This window comes from Gymnogyps californianus, chromosome 24 (assembly GCF_018139145.2).
Source record: "Gymnogyps californianus isolate 813 chromosome 24, ASM1813914v2, whole genome shotgun sequence".
NCBI classification, from domain to species: domain Eukaryota; kingdom Metazoa; phylum Chordata; class Aves; order Accipitriformes; family Cathartidae; genus Gymnogyps; species Gymnogyps californianus.
Genome location: NC_059494.1, coordinates 1,598,293 through 1,615,291, shown reverse-complemented (window position 1 = coordinate 1,615,291; position 16,999 = coordinate 1,598,293). Strand labels below are relative to the sequence as shown.

The window sequence follows — 16,999 nt, the reverse complement described above, 5'->3', positions numbered from 1 at the left end:
CAACTATAGAAACCCTTTGGCTGCTGCTCCCAGCTCAAGTGAGCACCCGTGATACTAACAGCTTCAGTTTTCCCAGTTCCTCAGCTGTCTGTCTGGGGGAGTCCTGGCATGGTGTCGTAAGACAAATCAAGCATAAAGCTTTAATTTATCGTTCTAAAACTAACCGCCACTTACAAGAACCAGGTAGGGCAGCCTGACTACAGGGAGGTTCTTGAAAGAAAACGTGGCCCTGTGCATTTGTACTGCTAACAAAATTATTAATTCAGCCGAGGGCTCCCTAGCAGTACTATTGCTTTCAGCTTTTGAGGGTTTCTCTGTTACACAGCTGTATGGAAAAAGTTCAGAAGAGGAAAAAGCAACATGCACGTGACCAAGGAGAAGTCTAGTATTTATTATCCAACATTCCAAGTATTTATTATCCAACATTCCAGAACAAAGATACTCTCCTTAAAGTGCTCTTTTTAATGTTTTGTGAGCAACTTGTACCTAGGCTGCTCTCCGTGTCCTTTTCAGACTAGTGCTGGGTTTGCTTTGCAGTCGGTCTTGAAAAGGAAAACAACATTCACACTTGAGAGCCTTTGAGTAGGGAAAAGATTCCTGGGAATCATCCACGCTAAACTTACTCGAACAATTCCAGCTACTGCAGGTAGCTTCTCAGCACATCTTTTTCCATGTAGCGTAGAGAACTAGTGTTTACAGGCTTCTAGTCACACTTGCTGTCTACACATCTGCCGTTCCAATAGGTTTTCGTAGCATTTAAAGAAAGTTGCTGTTGTAGAAAAGACGCCAGATAATGCATTGACACTTGGTGCTGTGCAGAGTGCAGTGGTACGTTACTTACAGTTCTTTATACAGTATACCAGAGCAATAGTGGGGCAGCTGAGCACGTTTTGTAAAGCAAGTTTGGCTGGACAGACGTTGAAATCAGGTTAGTCTTGCTGAACTCTAAATGTTTCATAGTCTTCTGGAATGGTGTCTGAGGAGGATGAGATTAAAGCAAATATAGATTAGAAGGAGAACCAGAAATAAAAAATAGAATAAGCTACAGCATGACATCCCATTAGGCTATCCAAGAACCAATTTAACATCTGGAAAGCAAAATGGCAAAAGCGTCTGTATTTGACTTTCAAAACTAACTCACCATTGCAGCGATAACGCAGGTTTGACCAAATAATGTTCTCTTGGGAGAAGCAGAAGACTCCCAGGCGTCCTCCTCGCATAGTTGTGTCAAGGACAACTCCAGTGTCTGCTACTACTTCAGAGCCTTCATAAAAGCGAGCTCTAGAAGAGAATAAGCACGTGTAGGACATGAACGTGAGACTGATACACCCTTGTAGAAATTGTCAGACCAGGACTGCACTAGAGATGCTGTTTTTGTGTGTTAAACTTCCACTCAGCCCTGCAAAGGAAACTGGAAACCCCTCACCTGATGTATCCGACTTGAGGCCGATGTTGCAGGAACCAGCGGTAAGATGTCTTGTCCTTCCAGCCAGAATTGCGAGGGTCTTTCCACAGCAGTTTGACCTGGTCTGTGGTGTCTCCGGTGTGCCAGAGAGAATTGCGGAGATACTCACCTGGGCCTGTTTTAGACTTCACTGCCTAACACAGAGAAAAGACTGGTAAAATGTGTGGATAAAGGATGGATTGACCGTAGCTGCTTGCCCCACTGTATGTGTCCAAGGGGCACAGCTAAGAAAAAGGCAAAAATCCACTACTAAATTCTTTTTCAATGGCTTCTTTACCTTCAGTTGAATTCCAGGTTCTGCTACTGCTCGGAAGGGGTTGGCCTGCCAATATGTCTGTTCCATCTGCTTCCACATGACCACATAAAAGCTGGAACTGTCCTGGTAGCCAAATATGAAGCCAGCATAATCATCATCTGTGGCAGTGTTGACATGGAATGTGCCCTCAAAGTCCACTCCATTGAATGCCGTGTAACCTGTAATGGGCAGGAAAACAAATACTCTGTATTCTACAACAAAACATAGATCCATTTCTGTCCGGATTCAGATGGGGGAGGTAGATTTTGCTAAGCCAAATCTGAAGACTCTGCCCACTACAGAAAATATTTTCCCAGGAGGTGGATGGAATCATTAGGTAGTGTCTGAAATACTTGTAAAAACTGCACTGAGAAGTACGAGCGATAGTTTTGCAATAGGACAAAAATAAGCGCCTCACCTACGGCCAGGCCAGGATCGCTGTTCATGGTCTGGACAATTTCCATGCCCTGAGAAAGATGAATGTTGACTCATTAGTGTAGCTCCAAACGTACTAACTTCACTCTTGTTAAGTGGTCGGGGGAGAGGTGCACCAGGGGTGCGATTCCAGGATTAGGACGTTGTTGAACAGTACCATTAAGCCTGCAGAGTCTTTTAACGAAAACTGCATGCAGTTTGGTACAGGCTTGTTCCCACCTGACTCACTAGCCCGTTCTGGAGCAGTCTCCTACCTGGTTGAGGACAATCCAGTTGGGGTCAATTTGTGCATCACCCTCGGGGTCCAATACAACCGTCTGGAAAGCCCTGAAGTCTGTTAGTGTCACTTCTGCGTTCTCTGGGCACACATCAATTCTGTCAATCACCGTGTCTCTGTCAAAGTCATCTTCACAAAGGTTTCCCACACCATCACCTGAGAGCATGATAGAAGAAAAGGAGTAACAAGCTTTCATTAACTTCTCCTACCCCTTGCACCCAAGTTTTACTCAGCTAGCTTTCGGCTAGCACAGTTTAAGGTAGCCATGTCTATGCAAGGTTAAGAGGTGTTCAGAGCGCTGGTGCACTCTTCCTTTAAGTCAGTTGCAAAGAAACCCTGAGGCTTCTCCTGCTTGCAGAGATGCTGTGAACAGAAGAAACACCTCAAATTGGCGATCCTTCTGGAAGATAACTCTCCCAAATATGATCGTGATTGGAGATCTGAAAGTGACGTAAGACTATCTCAAGTCAGTACTGAGGAGATCTTGCTTCCTGTCTGTCTCTAGAGGTCAAACTGGTATGCATTGGCCACCAGGAACGGAAGACCCCTGAGCAGAGCTAACGTGCATCCGTTTCCCTTACTGTCTGAGTCTTCTTGGCCAGGGTTAGGGACAAGCCGACAGTTGTCAGGGCCTGGAGGTTTCTCATCTGGAATCCCATCATTGTCGTCGTCATCATCACATTCATCTCCCAGCCCGTCATTGTCTGTGTCCACCTGGGAGCTGTTGGGCACTGATGGGCAGTTATCCCGTGTATCTTGGTGGCCATCCCCATCACTGGTGGAGAAAATTACAGGTAAAGATTATCCACTGACATGTGCTTTTAAAGTAAGCATGCAACACATTTCTAGGAGCTGGGATCCTCAACAAGAACAGAAGTTGGTGATTTTAGCTTTATGAAGTCTTAAGCTATTAGTTACACAAATAATAGATCAGAAATATTCCAGCTGTAGTCTATGAACAAATCTGTGAGTGGCAGCTAATGATGAGCAAGCCTGCTGTCAGCAAGCTTACATCCGTTAGCCTTTGGGCCATACTTCCACTGGCAAGTTTTTTTTGAGATCTGAAGAAAATTCCACCTCCCTTAACCTCTGTCTTTTTATCAGGTAAGGCCAAGCCAGGTTGTCAGGGAGTTGCCAACGCATGCCTTTTTCTCCCTCATCCCCAAGATTTCATGCAAGCTAAGTATAATTTTTGCAGCAAGCTCTCACCTGTCCTGGTTGGTGTCACAGACATCTCCCACTAGATCATGATCGGTATCTTTCTAGTAAAATAAAGCAATAATCATTTAAACTTTGCACAGATCAACAGGAGGATTAGGCAATAAAGAGAACAAAGAGAGGCATTTGTTAGCCTCAGTGCCATGGTCATTCTGATTGAAAACAGAGCAGGCAACAGTGGGAGAGTTCCTTCTGCAGTATTGACAAGTTGCCTTGCTGAATTCAAGCAGCACTATTTCTAAACACAGATGAGCAAGGTAGGAAGAGAGAAGTCCAACGTGCCACACTTCCTCTCTCTTCCATACCCCAGGACGCTTGATCTTGAGGGGCTGTACTTTTGTACTGCAGGATGGCAGCTAAAATTTGCAAGTGGTAATCTTGGTGAGTTACCAGGTATGCACGCCTTAGGCAGATGACACGAGCACTGTCTTGAGTGAGAAAAATGAACCCATAAGACTGCAGAATTGGGAGTGCTTACTTACCTGGTCTGGGTTACTGATTGTTGGGCAGCTGTCACACACATCTCCTACTCCATCACCATCGCCATCTTTTTGATCAGTGTTAGGAACTCTTTTACAGTTGTCCATTGTGTTTTTGATCCCTGTAAAACATGCAAAGTGGACCCATCAAGGCAACAGGGCTATTAAAGCCTATGCAGCAAGATGTCTTTTGGATGTAAGAGGTGGCAAAAATCTAGGACAGTTGAATTCATGTAATAAAGCGACAATTTCAATTTTTGTGTACGTTTTACACACTTTTCATTTAAGTTACATCCTAGCAGCTGTGGAGGATGGAAGAGATCAGCAGCAACTGATCTTAAAACATACTCCAGACTGCATCATGATGGATGTCTGAGCATGCTATTGCACATGAACCTTTAACTGCATTCCTTAGAGAAAGCTAAAGAACTGAAGAACATGGCACCAAACTGGCATCATATCTGTACTGGAGCGAGTGGCCAAGAGGATGAAGATGAAACTGTCTGCGGTTCCCTAAACCATGACAAAGTCTTTTTCCTCTAAAGTAGACGTCTGTATAATTATAAAATAAGTCAAGGTTAATGTTGGCTATTTGACATGGAAGATTTAGACAGTGCCTTTTCAAGGCCTGAGACAGGACAGGAACAATCTAATTGGCAACCTGTATGACTTCACTTCCCATTTCTCTGCATTTACCTACGACACCAGCAAATCATGCCAGCAGGGAGCTACTTGGCAGGATGTAGCCAGACCCAAACAGCCCTAGATGCACTGGAAATACTCTGTAAATAAATATGTATGTCTCAGGCCAGCAGCAGTTGTGATTTCTGGCTTTTGAAAGCAGGCTTTGTGCAAATACAGCATCATTAGCGCACAGACTGTTTCTAAAGCCAGCCAGGTTTTTTTTTTTTTCCGCAGAAGACAGCCCTGACACATACTGCCTTGAGCCAGTAGCTGCTAACAACTTGGATATTCCCATACTTCTTCGTAAGTTTAAATTGCAGCACAAAGTAGTGTCCTTGTCTGGACTGAGATCAGTTTGCACGGTACATCTTTCTTTCTTAAGTCTGACACAAGTTTGATGTGATTGCGCACAATGGAAGTGCTAATAAAAAATGGTTAGCACCATCCTGATGATAGATCTTTAAACCCTGCAAGAGCTGAACTGTGAAGGATGCTGGCTTGACTGCTCATCTTGGCATCCTAAGAACTGAGCTGTGCTTCATCCCATCAGAAATTAGTTCTACTCCTGTAGAGCTCAAGCCTCTGAAGGCTGGCACCTGCTGTGAGGATCTCTAGCTGTGTGCTGAATAGCTTTCTGGTTCTTAGGTCAGTATATATGCACCTCTCAGGATGCTCTCCAGCTGCTCTTACCATCTCCATCCATGTCATCGTCACACTCATCTCCCTTCCCATCGCCATCAATGTCCCGTTGATCGTTGTTCTTCACTTGGCGACAGTTGTCACAGGCATCACCAAAGTTATCCTTGTCCACGTTGCGCTGGTCCGCGTTGCGTGTGTACACACAGTTGTCCTGCGGGAGAGAGGGACTGGCTGAGGGGAAATGTTTGGCACTGAGCGTGCTACTGAGGAGTAAGAAAGACAAAAGTTCTGAGGTATGTGACCAGCTGCTCTGAGAAGCCCAGCAGCCCATCTGCAGCCAGTCTTGGTTTCTTCTATTCAGCCTAGTCACTGCCTCTTCAGGGAATACCAGTAGCACCTGAAAGTATCTCCAACCAGTGCCTGACCTAGTGAGAGAGACTCCCTAATTCTGAGGGGACCAGGACTTGTAAAGTCCCTTCAGTGCCATGACGTTCTCTCCTGTCTGCTTGTTTTTAGAGCCTTCACACCATCCAGATTAAAAGGAAACATTGCATGCTGTGACCTGCAGGTTCTCTAAATTCACATTAAAGGTGTAGGCAGTTGCTTTGCAAGACCTCTGGATACATTTAGGTATGTCAGGGCTTAAGCATTAGAATTCAAACCTCAGCATTTAATATCCCATCTCCGTCAGCATCATCGTCACAAGCATCTCCGATTCCATCCCTGTCTGCATCCTCCTGGCCAGAGTTGGGGACAGTCACGCAGTTATCCTGAAAGGAAAGCAACAAAGGGCCTGCTAGCAAGCTGTGCATGTCATTTAGCCTGAGTTCGGAAGGTTGGGCAGGGTCTCACCAGCACCCAGGGCCTGCCCTCAAATCAGAATTGCCCAGTTCTGGTTAGGCATTCCTCTGATACACTGTTTCCAACAAAACATGAGACAAATGCATCTTACCTTGCGGCATTTTTTGTCAGAGCAGCGTTGCTTCTCATCAGGGACTCCATCAATGTCCGTATCCTTCCCACAGATATAGCCGTTCCCTGCCCACCCCACGAGGCACTGGAAGACAGCAGATAATCAAAATGAGACTGCTGGTGAGTCCCCTGATGACCATATGCCTCCAAAATTGAAGGCTTTACATGAGAACCAGCACAAAACATCGCAAATCCAGGTACACAACGCTCTACAGGAAAAATATTGTCTGCAAGAAACAGTTATGCTGTAAATAGCATTTTAAATAGCTCAGATACAAGCTCTCTGCTTGTTCCTGAGATTATAAAGACAGATGCAGCAGCAGCAAAACTTCTGGGCTCCAGCAGGTTGCTGAACAGTGCTTCTCCCTGCTCAGCGGCGTGTAATGTTCCATGACTGACAAATTTGTAGCGCTTCAGGCAAAAAAACCCAAACAAACAACAGTGGATCTGAGGTGCCAGGAGCAGTCCACTTCCCCAGAGAGCACTGAAAGAGATATTGCCGTAGCTCAGGTGTTAATGGAGAGCAGGTCTGTGTCGGGAAGGCACGCTCTCCAGGAGAGGGCAGTGGCAGACCCAGGAGAGCAAGCACAGCGCAAGGGAAACGGAGCGAGCAGACCCCAATCGCAGGGAGGTTTGGACCTTACCACGCAGGAGATGGACCCGTCGCGCTCCACGATGCACTGTGCTTTCTCGTGGCATGGACTAATTTCACCATTAGGACAGCGTCTCACTGTCTGGCTCTTGCAGCCAGTGACTTGATCCCCAACAAAGCCAGGTTTACAAGCCCCGCACTTGTAGGATCCCTGCAAGAAAAAGCAATGGGGAATTAACTGTAACATGAGTCCTGGCAAACCTTTGCTGTAACCTTCCTCAGCAGCTGGATTGCCAGAGCTAACAGAGGCCCCAGAGCCTGGGGAAGAGAGATTCACATGAGGCTTTCCAGTAATATTTACCCGTGTATTGATGCAGATAGAGTTTGGGACACAATTTCTGGCGGCACCTGTCTCGCATTCATTGATGTCAGTACAAACCTGCCCAGGAAGAACAAAACAGACATTAACTTCACTCTTAAGCAGATACCACATCAGATTACAGAATTAGGGCATCACTAGATGCAGAAGCAAGGCCTCTGACACACCTTGCTAGGACCCACAGCTCAAAGTTTTCTTTCAGACAAGCTTGAGCCAGATCCCAGCAATACTCCTGACCCCAGGCAAGCTGTTCACCCTCTACAGAGTCACCAGAGATTTTAGCCTGGCAAAATAGCTTAGCTCTGAGCGGAGCTGTCAGAGTATCTCCTTACTGTAAAAGGATAGAAGAGAGTCAATGGAGCAAGAAGGTCAAAGACTGCGTCCTATGACCAGCTAGCAGCTCTCTAAATAACACAAGCCACATGCCATTCCTGCTTTTGGCAATATATTCTTATAAACCATACTAAGACTAGGCGTTTGTTTTTTTTTTTTTTTACTTTAATCTGTCTATAGCTGTCAGGGAAGCGGGAGTGGGGGCAGTAGCTGCATCAGCTCTTCTGTGTCCTAGTATGAAGGATTCCCCAGGCTGGCTTCACAGCCACAAAGGTGTCAGAGACATAACATGCTGTCCAGCATAAATTCAGCAGAGGTAAGGTCTTGGAGTGGAGGTTGCTTTGCTGTTGATGTGCTAGGACATCCTTGGCAAATCTCTCCTCTCACTGCATCAGTCTTCCCACCAATACAACGCAGTCATCTTGTATTTCCCTCCCATTTCTTTGAGGGTTCCAAGACCTTTGAATTACAATTACAGAGGGGAAAGAGTTAATGGCTTCTGAAGGAGACAGAAACGTTTCTGGGCCTTACCTGTTTGTTGGCCCTGGCATAAGCTAGTCCAACCCCTTCGACCATTTGCCCAGTGAAGCCAGGAGGGCACGGATCACAGCGGAAGCCAGGAGCGGTGTTAATGCACTGGACCTTCGGGAAGCAGGGGTTTGCATTGCACTGTAAACAAGAAAGAGGTTGTACAGAACTGTGCGGCAGGCTCGCTCAAGGCCAGCTGTGAAGGCAGCTCTCAAAGCAAGCCTTGCTGGCTGAGATCCAGCTATTGTACTTTTATTTTTAAAGAATAAAGCAAAAATGCATAGAAGTTCCTGGCTTTCCTTGCAAGTGGAAAATGCAGCTTCCCCATGTCAGTTGTTCTCCCAAGTTCCAGTATGTGCAGACAAGTAAAACAAATCAACTTTCAGGACTAATTCTTCTTAGGTGACATCAATTGCCCCCGCAAAGAGCTGGCTTCACCTCAAACTTTCCTTCCTGGCAGTCTCTGAATGCAGAGAACTGGATAATTTCTTACACTGGTTTTGAAAGACAAGAACAGTTGTTTGTGTACTACTCTGCAAAGCAATTGTCTTTCCAAGGTTGCTATTAATGCTTGCTTTATTTTCTCCAACACTTTATTATTTTCACTGAATTCTTATGCTCTGTACTGGCAGATGCATTACATTAATACAGTGGTTCCCACGTTTTGGTGACTAAAAGATTATCATCAATCTCAAAATCTCTCATCGACCCTTTTAACTTCAGCAGGTTTTTAAACTGCAATGCTATAGAGGTGATACAGCTTTGCAATACGCTTACAGTTGCTTGGTGGACTAATCAGCAAGCATAGGACTATGGTTTGGGAACCACAGAACTAAGGAGTCTTATGGACACACAAAATTAATGGTTGAGTAAAGCTTTGCATACACACAGTAAACTTGATGGAATGCCACACTTTCTAAAAAAAAAAAAAAAATTTAAACAGTATCTGCCTAGCAAGGTTTGATTTAAAGGCAGAAGTAAAGCAATATGAGTAGTGTGGTAAGATTTATTGTATAAAGGACTATTCGGGAAGCATTTGATTCTATTCCACACATAATAAATCTTATCTCTAACAACTCATCAGCCACTAGCTCAAAAGACTGTAAGACCAACAGAGACTGTTCTGGTCTTCCAAACTCACCTTCCTGTGTGGTACAAACCAAAAGGTTTATTTTGTTTGAGCCTATGTATCTTTTAGAAAGAAATGCCTAGCTAGATTGGATATAAACCCAACATGGAACAATGCTTAAGGGAGGGTGAGATACAGACTTCCTTCCAGTAAAAAGGTTTTTCTGTTGAACTTCAGCTCCTAGGGGAATTGCAAGATTTCTCTTTATAACCACAAGACAAACCTGCAACACTCCAAGAAAAGTGAGCCAGTTTTGTAACTTCCAGCCTGTCCTACTTGTTTTTTACCTCATTGATATCTGTGCACTGGGACCCATTGCCTGAATAACCCGGGGGACAGGGTCCGCAGCGGAAGCCAGTGCCGGTCTCAGTGCAAGCCACTCCAGGGAAGCAGGGGTTTGGGAGGCATCTGTTAAACTGTGTCACGGTGATGAGACGGCCTGTCGCCTCGGTGTGCATGCCTAGAGGACAAGAGGAACATTAAGAACAGAGCTGTCACTGCCAGAGACTATCATCAGGTGGTCCCATTGTCTCAGAAGATATAGGTGTGCTTCACACACAGGACATGTCCTCGCATCCTTTCTGAGGGTTGAGCAGTTGTAGCTCTATGTTGTAAATGGAGAAAAATGAAGCCAAAAGCAGCAGTGTGACAGACTTCTGAGTCAAGAGCAGACAAAAAATAAATAAGAAACCCCAGAAGTCTTAGTTTCCAGTCCAAAACTCTTGTTGTGCCACCCTCCTTGCCGGTGTAATGCCCTTGCTTTTGGAGTTCCACAGAGATCAGTTCTCTCCCTGCTTCCTCCATAACTACACCTCACTGGTGGTACGGGCTCAGACATTTGGCTAAAGCAGAACCCACACAGCCTTAAATCTGGGAAGCATTGTGGAGGGCTGTCAGCCAAAATCTCCGCTATAGAAGGCAGGCATGTTAAACAGGTCAGCTTGGTTTGTAGCAGGAATAGGCTCCCATCAGGCTCACATAAGGCTCTCATGCCGTAATGTTATGCGTAACACGCTACCTGTTATCTCCACAGGGCTAGGAAACCTCACTTCACCCTGGCAGATGAGAAATCAATCTGTTATTTAGACATTCATCACTTCTAGGCTGGAATACAGCAATATGGTCTATCTAAGTATGAAGTACTGTGTGTAATGTGTAGGAAATTCTAACCCATATAAAATGCTACTGCAGTCCTATTCAGAAGCACTCTGAACATATCAAACCTGTCCCCACACCACTGCACACCAGCTTCCCTTAAAGTTTTAGGCCAAATGCCAGGTTTTTGTCCTTATACTCATGACCTGACCCACAGCACAGGAGAACTTGCAAAATTAATCTGTATGGGACACAGAACTTCACTGAAGGCCAATTCAAGACTGTGAATAAACTTTCCCAGAATCTAGAATTGTCACAAGTCTCCCACATCCGCTACTCTAAGTGGCAAGGACACTTTTTGCTCCTGCTTTCTCCAGCTTAAAAGCCCGACATAAAAAACCTGAAACAAAATAAAACAAAAAACAACACTCTACCACCACCAGCAGCAAAATCTTCACTACAAACAAGGCCTCCTCTCTTCATGCTTCTCTTTCTGAGAAATAATGAGAGAAGCACACGACTGCTGTGAGTCACGTTGTTCAATGCATGACTAAAAGAGGCTCAAATTCTACAGTAAGGAGTACAGGAGGAGAACACATATAAAGCAGAATAGCAAGTGGGGAAGGCAGAAATCAAGTAACACAGAGAAAGTTCAGGACAGTTTTATGAGCAAATTATTAAAACAATTGCTGTGGATGAATGCATTTCTGTACTGCAGGTCCCAGAAGCTTTGGCTAATCTCTTTTCCAGCAGAAGTACAATCTCTCCAAATGCAGAAATGGTTATTGCTCCACCCTTTGTGTGTACTGGCAAATAATAGAGCATCTCCAAGAACCCTGCTTTCTGAAAGCCAGATATATGGGAAGTAAGTTCCAGTCTAGAAAAAAAAACATTTATTGGGGAGCAGAGGGCAAGATTTATATGGGAAAATTTATGACCCTGTTTCCTGAATCCTCTGTAAACAACCTCTTTGCTTGGATGGTGGCAGCACTAGGATGGAAGGAATAGCAGAGCAATGCCTCTTGGGGGTGATGTTCTCTTCCACTTGCAGCTCAGGAGTAGCCAACTATATCCCACAGGATACCCAGTGTGCATTCCCAGGCAATTCTAACATCGGCCATGGGCTGGGTTATTAGGAGACGTGGTTGGGCAGCCTTCCGCAGCAGAATGCAGCTACCCTGAGAAGTACAGCGTGGTACGTCACAAAACCACTAACAAAGCTTACTTGAGAAATAATGGAAGTAAGCAAATGCTGGGGATTTGCTGGAAGGAAGGATGAGCTTTTTAAGGCTACTTCCACACCCCATGCTCAGGAAAGGGGTAATAGCTTCGGCTGCCATTGAACCATGCGAACAGCATGGAACACCGGTCCATGCGTGCAGAATGTTGTGGGGGGAAAAAAGCATCACTAATATTGAGTATTACCCTGCGACACTCGGGATAATTGTGAAACAAGCTATTTCCTTTGGGCAGATGGTCACAGGTGGCATTTTACTACCTGTTTGGACACAAAGGTATGAAGGACTTGGAGGAGGCAGTTGAACATAGGACTCAGCTCAGTAACTCACCACAGGCATCACACTCCATGACTGTATTCTTCAGGAATGTAATCTCCTTAATCTAGAAGAAAACAAGAACCACCACTTAGCCAAAGGCTGAGTTTTGCTCCCACGCAAACTTAATAGCCCCACTGCCACAAAACAGAGTGTCTCTGAGACTGCACAGCTACTTACAAACAAATTAACTCTCACCCCAAAGTCTATGTTGCAGACTTTCTGGAAGCTGAGGTGGCTCATATTGCCTGCTGTAAGTCACTCCCTGCTGTAGTGTTTTTACAGGCTAACTTGATGATACTATTCTATCACAGATGCAGGAAACGCTTGACTTGAATACACAGAAACAAGTGTCATAGAGAAAGAGAAACCTACTTTATTTGGGTCTTCTACTCTAGAAGATGCTGAACTAGAAGTCCTAGAGAGGTCTGCTTTATCTGCAGTCCAGGCACTGCATAAGTAAAGTCAGGAGGGGGTTCCCCTGTGAGCCATTTTTGCAGATATATGAATAATCTCTGACATTGCTTTTGCCATTCTTTGGCCCTAATGCCCTTGCCATGAGGATATTTAGAATCTATTCACAAAAGCTCCTCCCTCCAGACTTCCTCTGATCTCCTCTAGGCTCCTATTCCTTCAAGCTTGCTTCAGTAAAGAGAGAATCTGTAGCATTGGCAGTGCAAAGATGCTGTTCCTTTAGTGAAGAAAGAAATACGGGACAGGCACAAGTAAGCATGTCAGTCTCAAGCTAACATTTATATGACTCTCTAGCATCTTAGATAGCAATCCTAGCAGACTTCTTTCCTGCAAAAGCCTTACTGGCTATCTACAACTGATGCTCAGGACCACCCTTCCACACCCTGTGGACTTTTATGTTTCCATGATTAAGTCATTTCACTTTGACAAAAGCTTCTACTTATGTCTCTCTGCCAGCTCCCAGGTATAAGAGCAAGCTTTCATTCTGTGTTAGATTCTCTCTTCCCTCCAACACGGCCTGGGGTCACATATTTTGAATAGTTAATGCAGAGATAGATCTAACCCCAGAACATCTCTCATTAGAAGTGGGTGACAGAGAGCAGAGAATTCGGAGCACTGCTAATGAATATCAGTGGTTCCTTTGTGCCAAGAATCCTCCAGCCTTTGGCTCAGGAGAGTAGATCTGGCCTTTTATTGTTATGTCTTTTGCCATCCTTATTGCCAACATCCCAAGCTGCTGAGTCAAGGAAAAGTAAGTTTTAGAAAATCTTTGCACAGATTAAGAAATTATGAACTGCCACCTCAGCTCTCCAGTTGTATATGCAAGTTTGTCTTCTGAGGAAGAGTTTTCTTGAAAGTGCTGTTGAGAAAAAGGCCATGGATAAAAAAAAAAAAGTAGGTGGCAAGAGTGAGAGAAAGAACAAATAGAAAACCTGTATGGAGAAGTAGTGCTAAGCTGGAAGGGAACACTGGAAATCATTGCTCGAGGCTGCCAGGAACCATGTCTGACCTGATTCCTAGTAAACACTGGGTATTTATGCAGCAGCCTGAAATGTGAGAGTAACTCAATGCAACAGATGTTTTTGCAGATTAGAGGCCGCCCAGTTTGCACTGGCACAGAGACCTGTCTGCCATTCCAATTATCTGGCAGGCAGAGGCTGCTGCCCTCAGCTCCCAGGGTGGATAAAGGGAGAATGGAACCTTTTTCTATACTTAAAAGAGAGTTGACCAGACAAACCACCATCTCCTCGTTAAAAGGGGAAAAGATGTAAGCACCCAAGAAGTTCCAAATTCCCTAAGAAACTACTGGAGCCAGAAAGGCTTCGGATTAAAACAACAAGAGGAAAGAGTGAATACAGAGCTTGTTTAGACTCCATATGACTTCCCTTTCCAGGACCCTAATAGATGGCTGAAAGGTCTCTTCCATCTTCCAAGTTTGGACTCTCTACTGATTTCATGAGCCCACAAAATCAAGGAAAAAGTGACTTGTTTTTCCAGTTAAATATATACCCACTGTGTGTGCGTGTCTTTTTTTTTTTTTTAAGAGTTCATTCTCCATGTACGCTGTTTTTCAGCAGACACGGTTCTAAGCAGCAGAATTTGGAATTCAAATGAATCCACTTTATCTCAGAACTACAGATCTGATTGTGAGACCACCTCTTTATTCTGGTTTGCAGCACAATAATTCTATTGCTCATTTCACTTAACGCAAGAAGCAGCCCCCCCAGTTCCAGAACTCAGCACATAAGGCAGAGGATTCAGGGATCCCTCTTGTGTAGCATATAAGGAATTAGGTCCCTTTCTCACCTACCTGCTGTTTCAACAAGTCTCGAACTTCCATTAGCACACGGTTAGTTTCTCTCATCTCTTCCAGCATTTCTGGCCCAATTTCACCTCCTAAAAAAACCAAAGTAGTTAGGAAAAACACAGAAGAGCCATTAGCAGTATAAACCAACTGATATTATTAACTTCAGCTTAATAGTAAAGATATAGACTCCTCCACACCAGTCTCTGCCAGTTCCTAACTAGAAGCTTGCTGGAATTAACAGAGACTTGCACATAGGGTAGAATTTGCTCTGGGCAGGGCAGACAGCGATAATCAGCCATGCCTGTCAGGTAGGTAACAGTTACCCCTCAGCAAAAAAATCGGCCTGGCAGTCTGGCAGTTGTGGTAGCTGTTAATCTGGCACGGTCTCTGCAGTTCACACATAGGAAGGCTTTGCTGCCAAAAGAAGCAAATTAATAATTCAGTGCTGTGGAAGCTGCTATGAAGGGCACCACTAAAGTAAGGCTTTTTGCTGAGTCTATCCTAAACGTGCTGCCAAGCACTGAACGTGGAAAACCGGCACATCAGCCGTTCCCTCGCCTGTTCTCAAGGTACAGACTTTTTTCTTGCTGGAGACGGGTTCTTTTTGGGTAGCGGCAATTTCAAACTGCCCTGTAGTGGCTTTGGGGCACAAAGGATACAGCTGCTCATCCATGCAACGTTGTAAAATCCTGTTTAAGCTATGCTGAACAGAGGATATAAATCATCTTACAAGGTCATCTAGGGCAGATTAACATGACTTTTCCCTCCCATCTGCTAGATTCTAGACTTGCCTAGTCCTTTGAGACATGCTAAAAATCTAGTCTATACTCCAGCTTTGCTCAAGAAGCATGAATGGAAGTAGCTCATTGTTTCTAGAATTATGTAAGTTTTCTTAAAACTTGAACCATTTAAAACCAATTGGACAGAAAGTTCAACTCTGGTATTCTCCTGTCTGCCATGAGAAAGTGCAACCTCATTTCTCTAGTTTTTTCTAGATTAATCGATCCTGTAACAGAAGTCACACCTTGCCTACAGTGTAAGCAAACCTTTATGAAGGGAGAAATAGCAGTATCTTCTACAAACAGCACTGTGTGTTCAGGGGAAAATTAGCTGGAGTTAGGGGTCTGCCTCCTTGAGCACAAAGAATTTGCCAGCGCCAAAGGCAAGATGTGAGCCCGTGCTCCTGACTTAGTACAACAACTTCGGCATTCTCATGTGACAAGTGAGCCTAAAAGCCTCATGGGTCTTCCCTGCACAGAACCAAGACTTTATGAATATTTGTAACCTCTCCAATACATTTTGGTTTGGGAACTAAATTGAAAGTACCACAAATGTGTCATTCTAAGACAGAAAGACTGAATTAAAGTGACGTTTCTTATTTTATTGAAAACAAGGAGCTTGCACATAATTTCTAACTTCAAACAGAGGTTTTGAATAAGCTCTGCATGAAGGCTTCAGGCAGCTTCCGTTCTTCCTGGGAAGAATTTTCCATCCCTAGTAGCAAGATGTAATTTAAAATAAAAGTTTGAGGTTTTTTTAATATTCAAAGTCACAATAATGATTCAACCACTCAGGAGAGATTTCCAAAGGAAATCTGTGCACTTGCAGACATTTCCATTACTATGCATCCTTCTCCGTGGACTCATTCTGTCTCACAAGAACACATAAGAATCTCTGGTACACAGTCTGAGTCTGCCGGATCTCAGAGATCCTCTTCGGCTGAGCATTCCCCTAACAGGCTCTTCAGAGAAGTGCAACTTTTGTAATGAACTTAGAGGAACGTAGCCATGCTAAGTCAGGGCTTCCCTGAGCTCTATGTGCACAAGCAGAGAGAATATCCAAGGATCCTGCTATAGGACATTCTGTATGATCTGGTTTTTTTAACTTAAATCACATGCAAAATGCAGATTAATGTAAAGTGTCTCTTGTAGGTCATTACAAAACACAACAAAATTTCCAGTTGCCCTAGAATAAATGTTTTTCTTAAAAAAACTTCACTACTCAGGAGGGGAACTGGGGAAAAATCTAAGACTGAACATTTACACAGTTAAGCTTCAAGTTTCATATGAAACTACAAAATCCCTAAACATTGCTTTTAGGCTTCAGTAGATGCAGTTGAAATGCTAACCTTCTTCCTCATTTTCTTCTGCAAAACAGAATTTTCATAGGAGTCTAGAAAGCATACGAGCCCAGAAAATATAGAGATAATTAAAATTACTTACCTGCTCTTCTCTGCTGACATGATGAAAAAGGACAAGAGAGGCAGAGGAGAAAAACAAACGCTAGAGCTGAAATCATCTTTGAATCTCCAGGCAGTGTGGATGTATGGCTTCTCTTGCAACGAATTTTTAACCTGCAGGTTTGCCTCTGCTCCCCATTAATGTCTGTGGTTTGCTATTTATGAAGTTGCATTCCTTCCTCTGAAGTTCTTATTCTCTGATGCTGGACGAGGGGTGGACGTCATTTCTGGCTGCTAGTCCACAGAGAACGTTACAAAAGTAAACAATATGAGAAACTCATCAGGAGAGTAGTTGAATTTTTTTTTTTAGACCGGCTTGCACCAAAATAGGTCAGAAAATTCCAGAATTAAATGGATTCTTTTTGGATTAGGGTTTTTTATTTCTTCTTCATGGACACAGGATAGA

The 16,999-nt window shown here is 44.1% G+C and overlaps 1 protein-coding gene across 1 annotated transcript; it reads right to left on the bottom strand.

Moving 5' to 3' along the window:
* Window positions 1-363: 363 nt before the first annotated feature.
* On the bottom strand, window positions 364-16,795 carry COMP (cartilage oligomeric matrix protein). Its single transcript, XM_050910396.1, has 19 exons — window positions 16,577-16,795; window positions 14,358-14,443; window positions 12,089-12,140; window positions 9,713-9,885; window positions 8,300-8,437; window positions 7,418-7,495; window positions 7,109-7,267; window positions 6,445-6,549; window positions 6,155-6,262; window positions 5,544-5,703; window positions 4,173-4,291; window positions 3,682-3,734; window positions 3,054-3,247; window positions 2,450-2,628; window positions 2,179-2,227; window positions 1,743-1,939; window positions 1,427-1,599; window positions 1,142-1,281; window positions 364-976 (listed from the first exon to the last, which is right to left on the bottom strand). The coding sequence occupies exons 1-19, from the start codon at window positions 16,650-16,652 to the stop codon at window positions 930-932; spliced, it is 2,286 nt and encodes a 761-aa protein (XP_050766353.1). The 5' UTR covers window positions 16,653-16,795; the 3' UTR covers window positions 364-929.
* Between the last annotated feature and the right edge of the window lie 204 nt (window positions 16,796-16,999).

What these genes read in the sequence shown, in the direction of transcription:
- COMP (XM_050910396.1), bottom strand. Translation starts at nt 16,652, where the DNA reads ATGATTTCAGCTCTAGCGTTTGTTTTTCTCCTCTGCCTCTCTTGTCCT. An exon ending in CAATCAGTAACCCAGACCAG is followed by an intron (nt 3,735 to 4,172) that starts GTAAGTAAGCAC and finishes TTATTTTACTAG; the next exon opens with AAAGATACCGATCATGATCT. An exon ending in CCTGCGTTATCGCTGCAATG is followed by an intron (nt 977 to 1,141) that starts GTGAGTTAGTTT and finishes CATCCTCCTCAG; the next exon opens with ACACCATTCCAGAAGACTAT.